The sequence below is a fragment of the Medicago sativa genome, chromosome 8, assembly GCF_051527215.1.
Source record: "Medicago sativa cultivar Bolivia chromosome 8, Bolivia_mono, whole genome shotgun sequence".
In the NCBI taxonomy this organism is placed as follows: domain Eukaryota; kingdom Viridiplantae; phylum Streptophyta; class Magnoliopsida; order Fabales; family Fabaceae; genus Medicago; species Medicago sativa.
Genome location: NC_140756.1, coordinates 69593059 through 69606885, shown reverse-complemented (window position 1 = coordinate 69606885; position 13827 = coordinate 69593059). Strand labels below are relative to the sequence as shown.

The following is a 13827-nucleotide window of genomic DNA, read 5'->3' as shown; positions in this document are numbered from 1 at the left end:
TAAAAAAAAGAATTACTATCTTTTGTTTTTTCTTTGATGGCTGTGTTTGTGTTGCGGTTTGGCAGCGAGTTGGTTCTGCTTTCGTGGTTTGGCAGCGAGTTGGTTGCGGTTTATGTTGCTGTGTCTGTGTTGTTTGAAATCTGGACATATGAATTTGATTTTTTGAGGTTGTGGTGATGAACCTATGAACAGCTACGATTGGACCTTTACTAATTTTAAACTAACCTATAAACAGCTACCTTTCTTATTAATTTCATTGGGCCATCCCCTATTAAAATTATTTTCCCATCCAAAATAAATCAAAATTCTGAGAAAATACCATTTATGATGAACAGTTCTCCCCCATTAAGAGTAAAGGCACGTGTTTGGATAATATTTTGGAGGCTATGGGAAATGATCATCTGTCCATGAATGCTATGTGTGTCATTGAAAAACTAGTTGATATAAGGGTTTAGGGTTTCAACATCTTCATTTCCTTGTTGCTTCGTTTCTTTCATTAGTCCTTTTGCTATAATCTATATTTTTTGGTTTGACGTTATTATATCTTCTTCTACGAAACGTTATTATATACCTATAGTCCGTTTTTTTTTTTTAACAGGATATACATATAGTCCATAACAACTACTTATGTAGGTCAATATTCAATGGATGGATATCATTACTTGGCAAATGTTTATTTTAAAGGATTAAAAACATCAAATATTAAATTAAAAGTAAATTTTCTTTTGGTGCCCAAGTAAAAATTACTTGTTTATCTTTTAATTATTTTTTCTACTTTTTAATTTATTAGCAAGCTCACTACAAAATGAAAAAGATATTATGTATTGATACTAACACAAGTTTTCATGTTGGCTTGGTGGTTGTAACAATGGGTTAAGGAATGAAATGGCAAGGAAGGAGATTGTTCAGTCCCCTCCTTAATACTACCTATACCAAGACAAGCTATTTGGATACATAATTTATTTGCAATTTATAACATAAACATTTGTGATGACGAGTGTTTATACCTAAGGTATTTCTATAACAAAAGGTAAAATAAAGTTAAATTATTTTCATATAAGTTATTTTCACAAGTTTTTTTTTTTTTAAGAATTTATGAAAAGAAGTTAAAAATAGCTTATGAACAATATCATAAGTTGATTCAATATGTTCTCCCCAACTATATAACATAATTTATATCAGAATTTTTGCTAAAAAAAATTAATTGATATCAGAAAATAAGCTCAAATCAATCAAAAAATGCTAACCTTTGTTTTTATTTTACTCAATCAATACTTACATTTGTTCTAGTCAGACAAAAGAAAAAGTGCACTTAAATTTATGATTCAAAAAATAGTTTGATATGAGAAGAAAAAAATCAATAATGAACTAAAAAGAATAAAAATATTTAAAAAAATAACATTGAAACGTTTTTTTTTTCTGGATTTTTTTACGATAATACAGCATACTTATTGAGTCTTGGTCACAACCATCCATGTGTCAATTCAAATCTGAGTATTCCCCATTTCCTATGTAACATGCCTTTTATTTTAAGCACATTCGACCAAAAGAAGAGTATTATGACCACTCTATTTTTAACATTTTTTAACACTCATTCTCTTATAAGATGAAAGTCATGTGATTCCTACACTTTGAAAATGGATTTTATATAAAGTGGTAAGACTCACATGAGTTTTATCCAATAGAGAAAGAGCGTTAAAGAGTGTTAGAAAAAGAATGTTCATATCATTCATTGTTCCAACCAAAAAAATGCTAAGAAAAATACACTCACGAGTTCAGTCGCATAGCATCATCCCATGACCAGGTATTTACATATATACCAGACAAAAGGAAGCGGCAGAAACTAATGCTTCATAGGAATCTCAAATATACTTAATTGAAATGACCATTATCCTTAGGAAATCACAAACCAAAATGAGATTCCAACAGATAATTGTGTCTGCTATTATATTTAACTACTCACAGCCGCAGCACAAAAGAAACGATAAACAAGTAAGGTATCAACTTAAATGCACACATTGCATGAGCTTTGAAAAAACTGCAGGATACTGTGGAGAGAGTCATGAACAAAGAATATGTGGAAGAGAATAGAAGTATAATGGAGGCTGCAAAAGCAAAACTTGATGAGGCAAAGAATGAGCTTAATAGAGCTAAAGAGAATGCCATGCAATCCTGGCTTGACTCCAAGCCTCTCATAGATGAACTTGAAAAGCAGAAAACCATTCTAGCTAATGCTCAACAAAATTCAAATACACCAAAAACTGACATTGCAGAGTTGGAATCCCAACTAGAGATTACTCAAAAGAGCATCAACTCTAAAAGGGAGGACCATCTTAAGACAGAAAATATGATTTATGAAATCAATCATGCTTTGGATCAAATGTGCAATGATATGGAGAGGCTCAAGCATAACATAAAGAAAGAAAAGCAAACAAGGGCAAAACTGAAGCAAACCCTGCATCTAAGGAGGCGGACAGTACAAACCTTGCAGCTCACGCTTCAAGCTGTGCTACTTGAGTTAGATGCTGTGGAAGTATCCACGGCCAAAGCTGTTCAACTGATCAATCATTCAGAAAATAACACATCTGATGTTCAGCTTAGTCATAGAGACTATTATGACTTAAAAAGAAGAGCTGAAGAAAGAATATCACAGGCAAACTGGCGAGTTTCGGTTTCGATGGAACAAAAGCTTGCAGCAGAGGCTACCCGTGAGTTTGCTTTATCAAGATTGAACAACTTTTATTCCAGTAAATCATGGGATAGGAATAGAAGAAATATAATAGGCCAGCGGGACAAGGAAAAGGAGGCAAAAACCCAAGATGTGATTGTTCAAGAGGAAGTAACAACTAACATAAACAATGCTTCACCAAAATCCCATGTCAAATCATTAGTTAAGTCTGAAGGGGCGAAACGACAACACTCAAGAAGATCAGCAAGTAATACTAAAACAACAAAGAAGTCATCCATTTTGCACAAAATGAGAAAATGTTTCAACAGATGATAAGGAAAACGAGTAGATGACCTCACATATTACATAGATCGATAACCCAAGAATCATGTTACAGACATAAATATGTCTTGTTCAATTTTAATAATATTGATATCATTTAAATCCAAATCAATAGAAACTGATTTTAGTTTTACCAATTTGTAAAGGCCTAATATTAACGCGATTTAAGAAAACTTGTCAGTTGTGACTGGACCTAATACCATTTAAGAAAAAACGAGTAGACAATTCTCATTCTTTCATATATGTCTCAATATGTCTATCTTTGTTATAGAAAATCACTAGGTGATGCTCAAAGAGTTTGTCAAAATGGTGATAAGAGTATCTATCACAGCTTCACAATCTAGAAAGCATAAATTCAAAAACATACACTATATCTGATATTTTCAGACTGTCACTAAAATCAGAAAGTGTTGACTTTGTAATTAGACATGCTCTCCACAAAAATCTGATTGTTTCAGACCATCGCCACATACACCATATCCGCATCAAGGCTAATTGAACATCTTCGAATAAGCTTTTTTCTCCTTATCATGTCTATCAGCAACCTGTAACCAAAAGCAGTAAACAGAATAAACTTAATTCATTTCGATGAACAAGACAGCATTTGAAATGGTAAAGGAAGAAAAAGGTGTATTACTGACCTTCTTCCTGGCAATTGCGTACTCTTTTTTTATCCCTCCTGAAGAACAGAGCAAGGTATGTGTCAAACTTTACCAGAAATATCAAATTAACTTTGAAAAACAAGTAAAACTTAAATATTCAAGAGTCATAATCCAAAGATGTTTTGGATCTCAATATATTCATGTATGTTTCATTTCATACACAAAGGAAGATTGTGTTTTTAAAAGCACCTAATTCCATTTACACTTTGACTTGTTAATATCATATTTAGAGATTTCATGTTGAATTGATTGTGGAAATGATGTGACTTGGAGGATTTGTTTACCCGAACAGGACGATTTACAAACGATGAAAATGTGATTAAAGACAACAATGAAAGGGTGAGGGCAATTTATTAGCTAGAATAAACACTACACTATTTCTTGTCTCGACATCGGGCCTTATCATGAATAGACTCCTTCAACCCTGGTAAGCCAAAGATATGTTTCTATATGAAAAAAAATCTCCTTACAGCTTTATCAAGAACCCAGGAAGTTCATTACACTCAACAACAGCCTCCCTCAGGACCCCAGTGTTATAAGAAAGTAATTGACTTTAAGAAAGAAAATTTCGAAAAGCATTTATGACCACAGGCAATGAATGAAATAAAGATTCGTGAAATTTAAATAGTCACCAACCATCATTTGGCTCCAACTCTAATGCTCTCTTGAAGCTATCCAGAGCGGCATCCAGGTCATTGAGTAACATATACACCTGAAATTAAGCAGACCAAAAAACAATTAGCAAATTACTATATATAATACATGGCTATGGTTCAGCTTGCAAAGTGCATGCATGATATATCCCCTATGACTGGTTATAGTTATCAATTCCCTGGTCTGGGGGTTCTGTAAGAAAAAGGGGAAGGGAATGGAGATTTTTCATAAATACTTTAAAATACTTCTCTTATACATTTTCAGACTTCCCATAAATTTGATGGTTTTGACTTTTGGAGGAAAATAATGTATTTTACTCATTTATTAAAGTAGCAAATTACAATTCGGTACTTAAGAAGGAAAAAGTGTAAATTTATTTTACACATTCAAAATTAAACTAAATCTAAATTTCCTTCCCCTTAAACTTTTTGTCAATTTGTACCAAGATGGATAGGGTTTTACCCTTCTTTTCCTTACCCTTTCCTCCCTATTAAACAATTCACACCAGCATACAATATGACTGTATGAGGAAGCAAAGACATGTCTAAAACCTAGTAGCATAAAAGTTCTATGATAGAACTAATAAAAAAATTAGCATAAACAGAACAGAATTATAGTAGACTCAGACTGACAGAATAAAAGAGCTGACAGATAGATGACATTGTTAAACACGGTCATCATCATCCTACTTTCTCTATTGAAACTCTATTGAAAGATGCCAACCTGGCCTTTGCGAAACAGAGCTTTTGCATTATCTCCATCGTGCATTGCAAAGTCCGAATCAAGTAAAGCTCCACTGAGGTCACCTAATTTTAATTTACAGGCCTGAAAATTTAATTCACATTTAGTTTAAGTGAACTGATTGAAGAAAGTAAGATTGCTACAGAATGTGACACATTATAACAGGTAAGAAAAAATGTAAAAGCATCCATTTTGAATCATGCAGACCTAGTTGAATGAAGCAGACCTACTCAGAAAAGGGCAGTGAGTAATATGTTGTATCATGACGATATAATAGACTATCACCCCCACCAACCTTGTTAGTTTGGCCCTAAGAGAGTAAGTATTTGTAAAGAAAACATGGGTATCTTTAGTAAAATAGTCATTCACAAGGTGGTAGGCCACCGGAGAAAACAGGCACAGGACAAGAACACAGAAACACCAACTAAATTTACAAAACATGAGCCAATCACATGTGCAATTTGGGTTTATTTTAGATTAAAACAAACAGACATTCATATGTCCCAATTTCCAAAACTAAAGTCTTGAATGCAGCTAATTATAAATACTTATAGCATGATGCTCAATTGTAGCAATCAATTATTGAAAGTCGGCTGGTTAATGATTCTGTAAAAGTAAAATCATGAGAAGAGTTTTAGGCATAAAACTATTCTTAAGCCTCTAACTACACAACTAAAGCTTGTGGTAAAGTTAGTACATTACAACAAACAATGATTGATCTCAACTCCTAATAGTTGATGAGACAAGTCTGCTCTAGCCCTAGTCACATAAAATGATGACAATGTGATACTTACCGAACTGTTGGTAAAGATTTGAGATTTTATCTTCCTTAAAGCAGTGCTCTTCTCTGCAAAGTCAAAAAAACAAACCAAGAGATGAGTTACTAAAGAAGAAAAACAGTAAGTAACCACGGCAACAACCAAAAACAGAATAGCACAGATCATTTGCAACAAACTAACGAGAACCAACCTTGGTCAACACCATCCTTCTCCCAACACATGTCCAAATAGCGCAAAGCCTTGCGATACTTTTTGATAGCCATCTTATAATCTTGCTTCTGTTTCACAAAAGACAATGCATCAGCATACCACAAAGGTAATCAGCAGATCATAAGAATGGCCAAAACTAGCCACTATATTCCCAAATAAAACTAAAACATTAAGCTTACATGGTTATTAAATCAAGATTCAAATACATCACTGATGATAAAATACGACATTTATAAGTAAAAGTAAGTAGCCGAGAAAAACTATTCTATATGCGAAAACAACCAAATAAAAGATACACACTAGGGATTCAATAATCGAAAACAACAATGAGGAGAGAACCTTTAACAAAGATATGCATCAACAAAATCTGAATTCAGTAAACCCTATTCTATAACCATTCTTTGAAATTCACCTTATAGTGTTCATTTCCAAAGCCCTTGATAGATTCAACAGCATTCATCCACCATTCAAGCTCCTCCGGCTTGGTATCAAGATCAACAGGCCAATCAGCAAAAGTATCACCATCTTTAAAAAAGTTAATAACCCCTTCATCCTCCCCTTCAGCAATCTCCCCACAATCAGCAATCACAACATCCTGCTCCGGCCGATCATTCTCCCCAACCGGACCAAGCTCAACAGACCTAACAACTCCAATCCCTTTCACAACCTTCCCAAACACCACATGCTTCCCATCCAAATGCGGCGTCCTCGTCGTCGTAATAAAAAACTGACTCCCATTGGTGTTTGGACCGGTATTCGCCATGGATAAAATCCCTTTCCGTTCGTGTTTTAGGTCGAAATTTTCGTCTTCGAAATTTGGACCGTAGATTGACTCGCCGCCGGTTCCGTCGGAGGCGGAGATGTCACCGCCTTGGATCATGAAGCCTTTGACGACACGGTGGAAGATGGATTTCTTGAAATGGAGAGGGACGTTGGTGTGTGGACCGATGCCTTTTTCGCCGGTGCAGAGAGATCGGAAATTTTCGGCGGTTTTGGGAACGACATCGGCGAAGAGTTCGATTACGATTCTACCCTCGAGTTCACCGCCGATGCTTATGTCGAAGTACACTCTTGGGTTCGGCATTTTCGGAAGAGAGGAAAAAAGGGTGAAAGAGAAATGAAGATGAAGAGTGAAGTGGAGTGGAGTGAAGTGAAGTTATGTCTTTTATTTAAGTCTTAAACCCTAATCCCGCTTTCTTTCTTTTTTGTTTCGAAAACCTTTTTTTTTATGACTGTGCTGTGAGACAAAACGTTTACGATTAGCCACACGAGGGGTTTTGGTCATTTTTAAGACAGTTTTATTTGTTTGTTTTTTTGTCTGAGAAACCAAAAGAATGAAACAAGAAATAATTGTTTGCACTACTTCCATTTTAAAGCCAAAACAAACATAGAAAAAAGATATTTTTAAATTGGAAATAAATTATTAGTCTTGATATTATAATAAGGTAATGATTAATTTGTTAAATATAAAAATGTCAAAGGTTGTCCTTGTGAGCTTGAGCTTAATTCAAATTGATAGCGATATTGCATTATATAAGGTAGATATTTTTACTTATTCATTTTTAAAAAATGAATTTATAACTATTAAAACTACTTTCCATAAAAAATAAAAATAAAAAACGTAATGAAAGAGGTTAATTTAAGTTTTATTTTTGTAAGAGGACTTAGCTAAGTCACGAGAATTATAAGAGATGAAATTCGGTTTTAACTAAGGCAGATGTGAGGTGGAATTTGTGCTGACTTTTTTTTTTGGTGGAATTTGTGTTGAAATTTTATGTTAGTTAACAAAAATAAGTGGTACGTTTTGTAAAAAAATAAATAAATAAGTGGTACGAACTAATTCACCAAGTCTTTTAACAAGGCATGGAGCAATTTTTGTAACGTAGAATAAAGGAGAGGGAGCAAATATATCTCAATACAGATCCCTCAAATATATATATACATATAGGGTTATGCTATAACACACCCTCTCACTTTTGTGAAGGTGTGTTTTAGCATTGCACACCTTTTATGCTTGGACAAAAACACCCCAACTTTCCTTTTAAAAAACAAGTATAGATGAAGGGCAAATACATAAATCATGGTTTAATTCAACATTTTTTTTTGCTACAACTCTTCTCCTCCATGTCAATTTTTTTTCTCAACTGTATCCAACCAACGCCACACCACCATCGCCAATAACCATTCACGCATCCTCCTCCGCCAAAACGCAACAACACAGCCTCTGTCAAAAACGAAATTCGCAGAACTGAATATGAAACATGACCATCACTCTCGGCGTTCTCAGCGTTTTCGGAGTTCTCTCCCCACCGCTCTTTGCCGGAATCGAATCTTTGTAGTTCGTATTGCTGGTTGTACTAGTTACACCTTGGATTGTGAACTTTATGATGTTTTTCCTTTAGGTACATGTAATTTGATTGAGGAATAACTTTTGTTTTGGCATTGATGTCAAGAGAATTATTAACTTTGTATTGGTCATTCTCTCAAAAAATAACTTTGTATTGGTCATGAACATGAACAAAAAGGGGAGGGAGGGAGGTATCTGTCAAAGAGAAACCCCAATTTTGTTTTCCTGTACCTGCGTAATGTCATCCATTGGGGGAGAAGAGCTTTCTTATTTTTTATTTTTTGGACGAGAAGAGGAAGAGAGAGAAAAGATGGAATAAAAAAGGATATTAACATATATTAAACCATGATTTACGTATTTGCCCTTCATCTATAATTATTTGTTGAAAGGAAAGTTGGGGTGTTTTTGTCCAAGCATAAAAGGTGTGCAATGCTAAAACACACCTTCACAAAAGTGAGAGGGTGTGTTATAGCATAACCCATATATATATATATATATATATATATATATATATATATATATATATATATATATATATATATATATATATATAGCAATCAAGATGTGATTAATCGCTTTCAATTAAAGATTGAGGGCCCGTTTGTTTTGGATTTTTTTATTTTTGTTGTGTTTGTTTTAGATTTTTTAAAAATCCATTTTGCTAAAAAAATCATTTTTAACCTGAAAATGAAAATCTATTTCAAGTAGCTTTTCCAAAATCTATTTTTTCCAAAATACAAGGAACTCAAGTGTAAGAGTTTCAAATCTTAAAAAATGATTTTTATGATACTAAACAAACAGAAATAGCTTTAGATTTTTTTAAAAATCTCTAAAAAAAAAAATCTCTAGATTCTTTTAACTCAAAATCTATTTTTTTTAAAGCTAAAACAAACGCACCCTGAAATAGATATTCCTTAAAACACTTTTATATCGTTGATATAATCAAATTTTATTCATGTTAAACCCTTTAAAATAACAATTTCAAACCACCTGAAATTAAAGAGTACACTATTTTTTAAATATAGAGATTAAAAGTATAGAAAAATATAAGAAGAACCAAACAACAAAAGCTACAAGCAACTCTATGCCATCAAAGATTGAATGAAAATAATCAATCCATTAAAAAACAACGGCAACCTATATTGAAACAACAATGAAGTCTAATACAAAACGGTTCTAACATCTCAGGTGTTTGTACTCATCACTGCCAACATATCATCAAATCAGGGAGTTAACCCTGTTTATTTGGAAGCCTCTGCATTCCTTTCATTCCTTTCATCTCAGCCCACTGTCGAATCTCAAATGTTGTTTCAGTGATCACGCATCAACCGGTTCTTGGTTTTCCAAACTTGTTGGAACTACTTCTTGTTTTCCCAAACTAGTTGGAACTATTTTACATATGGGCATGTTTTCATTCTTATTCAGAAGCTTCAAGGATGGATGAACCTCGATATCACGCATGAATATCCTATCTTCAATATCTAAATTGCTGATATCCACCTCAATTTTTGAAGGAATGTGCTCAGAGGGGCCAAGATATCTTAGACTAGTTCTGATCTTATTCAAAAATCCACCTGCAATAATGGCATAAAAAGTATAGACCGTATTAGCAGTAGAAACCACATTGAATTCCCACTAATGTTAAATTTGTAAACAGTTTAATCGAGATCCCTACGCAAAAAAACATCATCTGCCTTGAATTATGAATGTTGATATTTTAAGGCAGTGGCACATATTATCAAAGCATAATATATAAGTCGATTGACCCAACCTAACAGCAAAAGTCCTAAGGTATACAACAGGCACAAGTCATAACAACTGAAAGTTGGAAAGTTTAATATATATCTTCAACATACATTGTCAAAAATATACATTAGAAAATATTGTAATTAATAACCTTTTCGTTTAGTTCTTTTTTTGCATTATGATTTTTTTCTCCTTGTTTTCTAAATTGAAATTACTTATTCAGAATTTCTTGCATTCCATAGCTCTCTTGAATCAAACAGTGCTTTAACCTAATGCTGTTTCATAGCTTTTCATGGAAAAAATAGCTAAAATAGAAGTGTAAGACAAGAAAAGAAGGTTAAAATTGAGAGAAGATATCCACTTTTTAGGACAGTCAAGTGTTAATATCTTTCAAATTATTCCACAAGACCACAATCATGCCATGCCAACAATCACAGTTAGATTTTAACCAGGCAAATAAAGGGAGGAGACTAATGCAGAGGCGTTTTGCGTCTGTGGAACTACACCATGTAGCTAAGTGGATAACGCCATAAATGCTAACCAGTGAGTAGGAGAGTATATTAACCGAAAAGAACAGAGAACGTGAAGGAATAGCATCACTCTGCAGAGGCAAGACCAGGAAGAAAAAAGGACCTATTCAAAACTACAATGGCGAGCAGTGTGGGTTTTAACCAGTGAGTAGGAGAGTATATTAACCGAAAAGAACAGAGAACGTGAAGGAATAGCATCACTCTGCAGAGGCAAGACCAGGAAGAAAAAAGGACCTATTCAAAACTACAATGGCGAGCAGTGTGGGTTTTAGTCAAAACAAGGTGCTTGTTATCTTCCAAACAAATTGAGAGGCAATGAAGCCTTTACGATGTCAATGAGGCAGTAAGCTCTAAAAGGCAAATATTATTTTTTGAAAAGTTGTCTATACGGCCAACTTTGGGATTTGAGGGTAAAAAGGATTTTTAAATGTGTTTCATATTTGTGGCTGCATTCTCATAATTTGATGTGAATTCCTCAGTGATAGCTGCAGCAGCGACTGGAAAACAAAACCATAATGCGGTGATTTTTTAATGGTGGCTGGTAGTCATGACAGCCATAATACTGCACAATTGAATGCTTCAACACACACACACACTGTGTGTGTGTGTGTGTGTGCGTGCCTATGTTGTCAATAGCGCTGCGAGCCGCCGTCAACAATAGCGGTTGTTGCGGCCGCTAATTGCAGTCCCAAACCGCTATCGCATCCGCTATTAGCGTTTCGGAGAGAAATTCCTCAAATTCTTTTTTTAATTTGTTGTCTTTTTTAAGGATATAAATGTCAATTCAAACCCTTTTAAGGGTAATGATCTGTTCTTCATTATGTTCTGTTCTCTTGCTCACAGAGACACAGACAATCGTTCCGTTCTTCTTCCAATTTTAATTCAGTTTGTTATGTTCTACTTTTCTGTTTAAGTTTTATTGCTGTGTACTTTAGGTTCTTTATTCATTAAGTATGATGATCTTTTTAACTTTGTGCATTTTTCAATTTTTTAAACCGATTTTTAGCCTTGCGATATCCGCTTTCCGCTGTAGCATTTTAGGGGGTCAGTGCTGCTATCTGGGATTAACAAAAAACATAGGCATGTGCATGGGTATTATTTAACTTGTATTAAAAATTTCAGTATATTAGCAATCCTGCTATAGAGGTTTTGGGTTCAGCTACCCTGGGCTGTTATCAGGGTTGATAACTGTGCAAAATAATAGACGAAATGAAAGCCAATCTGCAAGATACTTCGAGACAAAAGACATTCCATACAATCTCAGACATCTCAAGGCAATTTTTTTTTTTAAAACTTGGTATCCGGTCTAAGGACAAGGCATATAATTATTTCAAATCACCTATCCCATTTACTAGTCCCTTTTGCACCTCAACGCAAGTATTTACCTCCCACTGGGTGGGAAACGGGTGTGGGACGCAATTTTTAATCTTGACCATCTGATCGCAAATTAAAGGCCGAGATCGTCTTATACTGATTTTATTGTTGTGAAATCTGAGCCACGCTATTAGGACTTAGAATAAAGGGGAGTTTGTTAGAATTGGTGTTAAGATGTTAATTGCTTAGCTTGTTAGGTTGTTGTTAAGATTTGTTATTTTGGTTATTCTTAGGAAGTCTTCAAATAGCTCTCACCTCTAAACGGTTAATTCATGTTTACTTTCTCTTGGCCCTGAGATATCATTTGAATTTGTACTTCTACCCATTCCTCTAATCTTGAAGATTAGAATTCTTAGGTTCCTAACACAAGCGACCTCAATTTAAATTTAACAGTGTGTATGAATGTGTTGCATGGAATCTGGTCCCACTAGGTGAGATCAGCTATGTAATTTTGTAGTTTAGGCCACGGTACCCGTGTAATGGATATGTCTAAAGATAAACCGTTAAAATCTACATCTCAATAGTTTGGCCTAAAAATTTACCTCTTGAAATGAAAGTATTTTGTCCTAGTTTTAGTTTCTATTTTTTTTTTCCCAACTGATACACCATGTTTAATTAAAACAATCATAAAGTAGACAGCAGAAAAGTAATTTGATTCCAACAAAACAAAAAACCAAACATATTCAGTAAAACCAGAATCACCTTGCAGATCAATATCTAACTAAGCCATAAAAATGATTATTACTATTGATAGCTTAAGAATTACCTTTCAATCATTTCATATTACACTAACAAATTCGTGTTAAAAATGGACTTACCTTTCTTAAGACCAGGACAAACATCTTCCCCTTTGATAACAACAGGAACATCAACCTTCAAATTCATACCATCTTCAGCCCAAACAAACACCAAATTCAAAATATTCCCACTTTCTTCATCCCTATGAATCTACACAAACAAAAAACACAAACCCTAAATTCACATTTCCAAAATTCAAACAAAATTAAAAAAAAAATGCAACAAAAAAATAAAAAACAAACCTTTATAGGTAGAACAGTTCCACTTTCAAGCAAATGAGTGGATCCAGAACCAGCACGAATCTGAAGCGGAAAACGCGTCGAACAAAAGAACGGAGCTTCAATGGAGTTCAGCACTGCCTTAATCTGCCTCTTCTCGACGGTGAGAAGTTGCTTCCTTGAAGTGGATCGAGCTTCGGGGGATTTTTCAAGAAGGTCCTGGAAGAAAACGACGGCGGGGATTCGCCCTTGTTTTCTGTCTCTGGCGGCGACTCTACTGCCGGTGATTTCTCGAGGGATTGCTTGGATTGTGTGGTAGTGGTTGCGACGGAGTGCGGATGAGGTTAAAGGGTGAACCTCCGTTGATCGGAGGTGGCTCGCGGCGGAGCGCCACCACTGCGCCATGATTGTTTCTCTGTTTCTCTCTCTGTAACGCAAAATGGGGTTTTGAGGTTAGAGGTTAGGGGTTTTAGGTTATTGACCTATTTGGGCTTACTCGTTTTTTACTGTCGAGAGGAAAATTTTGTGCATCGTTTTTTACTGTCGAGAGGAAAATTTTGTGCATTTCCTTGTGGTTTTTTAAATTTTGACTTAATTCTTACTATCATTTTCTTAAATTCATAATTTTGTTGCAAACTACAAAAAGTCAATTGTTTGTTAAGGGTTATACTAAAAGAAATTGTCATACCCCAATTTTTGACCACTTTTCTTTGTTTTTAAGTTTTTATTCGTATTTTAAAACGTCGAGAAGTTCCGTC

General features: G+C 34.5%; 2 protein-coding genes across 2 annotated transcripts; both read right to left on the bottom strand.

The window, feature by feature from the left end:
* Window positions 1–3228: 3228 nt before the first annotated feature.
* On the bottom strand, window positions 3229–7193 carry LOC146900986 (peptidyl-prolyl cis-trans isomerase CYP40-like). The gene is made up of 7 exons (XM_085732274.1): window positions 6469–7193; window positions 6037–6124; window positions 5862–5914; window positions 5050–5151; window positions 4309–4384; window positions 3652–3689; window positions 3229–3555 (listed from the first exon to the last, which is right to left on the bottom strand). Exons 1-7 carry the CDS (start codon window positions 7138–7140, stop codon window positions 3502–3504), a joined length of 1083 nt encoding a protein of 360 aa, XP_085588400.1. The 5' UTR covers window positions 7141–7193; the 3' UTR covers window positions 3229–3501.
* A 2281-nt stretch (window positions 7194–9474) lies between these two features.
* On the bottom strand, window positions 9475–13558 carry LOC146900985 (Ribosomal protein L25/Gln-tRNA synthetase, anti-codon-binding domain-containing protein). Its single transcript, XM_085733519.1, has 3 exons — window positions 13094–13558; window positions 12872–13001; window positions 9475–9977 (listed from the first exon to the last, which is right to left on the bottom strand). Exons 1-3 carry the CDS (start codon window positions 13472–13474, stop codon window positions 9721–9723), a joined length of 768 nt encoding a protein of 255 aa, XP_085589645.1. The 5' UTR covers window positions 13475–13558; the 3' UTR covers window positions 9475–9720.
* Window positions 13559–13827: the final 269 nt, after the last annotated feature.

What these genes read in the sequence shown, in the direction of transcription:
- LOC146900986 (XM_085732274.1), bottom strand. Translation starts at nt 7,140, where the DNA reads ATGCCGAACCCAAGAGTGTACTTCGACATAAGCATCGGCGGTGAACTC. An exon ending in TTGGAAATGAACACTATAAG is followed by an intron (nt 6,125 to 6,468) that starts GTGAATTTCAAA and finishes TTTGTGAAACAG; the next exon opens with AAGCAAGATTATAAGATGGC. An exon ending in AAATCTTTACCAACAGTTCG is followed by an intron (nt 5,152 to 5,861) that starts GTAAGTATCACA and finishes TTAAATTTTCAG; the next exon opens with GCCTGTAAATTAAAATTAGG.
- LOC146900985 (XM_085733519.1), bottom strand. Translation starts at nt 13,474, where the DNA reads ATGGCGCAGTGGTGGCGCTCCGCCGCGAGCCACCTCCGATCAACGGAG. An exon ending in GAACTGTTCTACCTATAAAG is followed by an intron (nt 13,002 to 13,093) that starts GTTTGTTTTTTA and finishes TTGTTTGTGTAG; the next exon opens with ATTCATAGGGATGAAGAAAG. An exon ending in TTGTCCTGGTCTTAAGAAAG is followed by an intron (nt 9,978 to 12,871) that starts GTAAGTCCATTT and finishes CCATTATTGCAG; the next exon opens with GTGGATTTTTGAATAAGATC.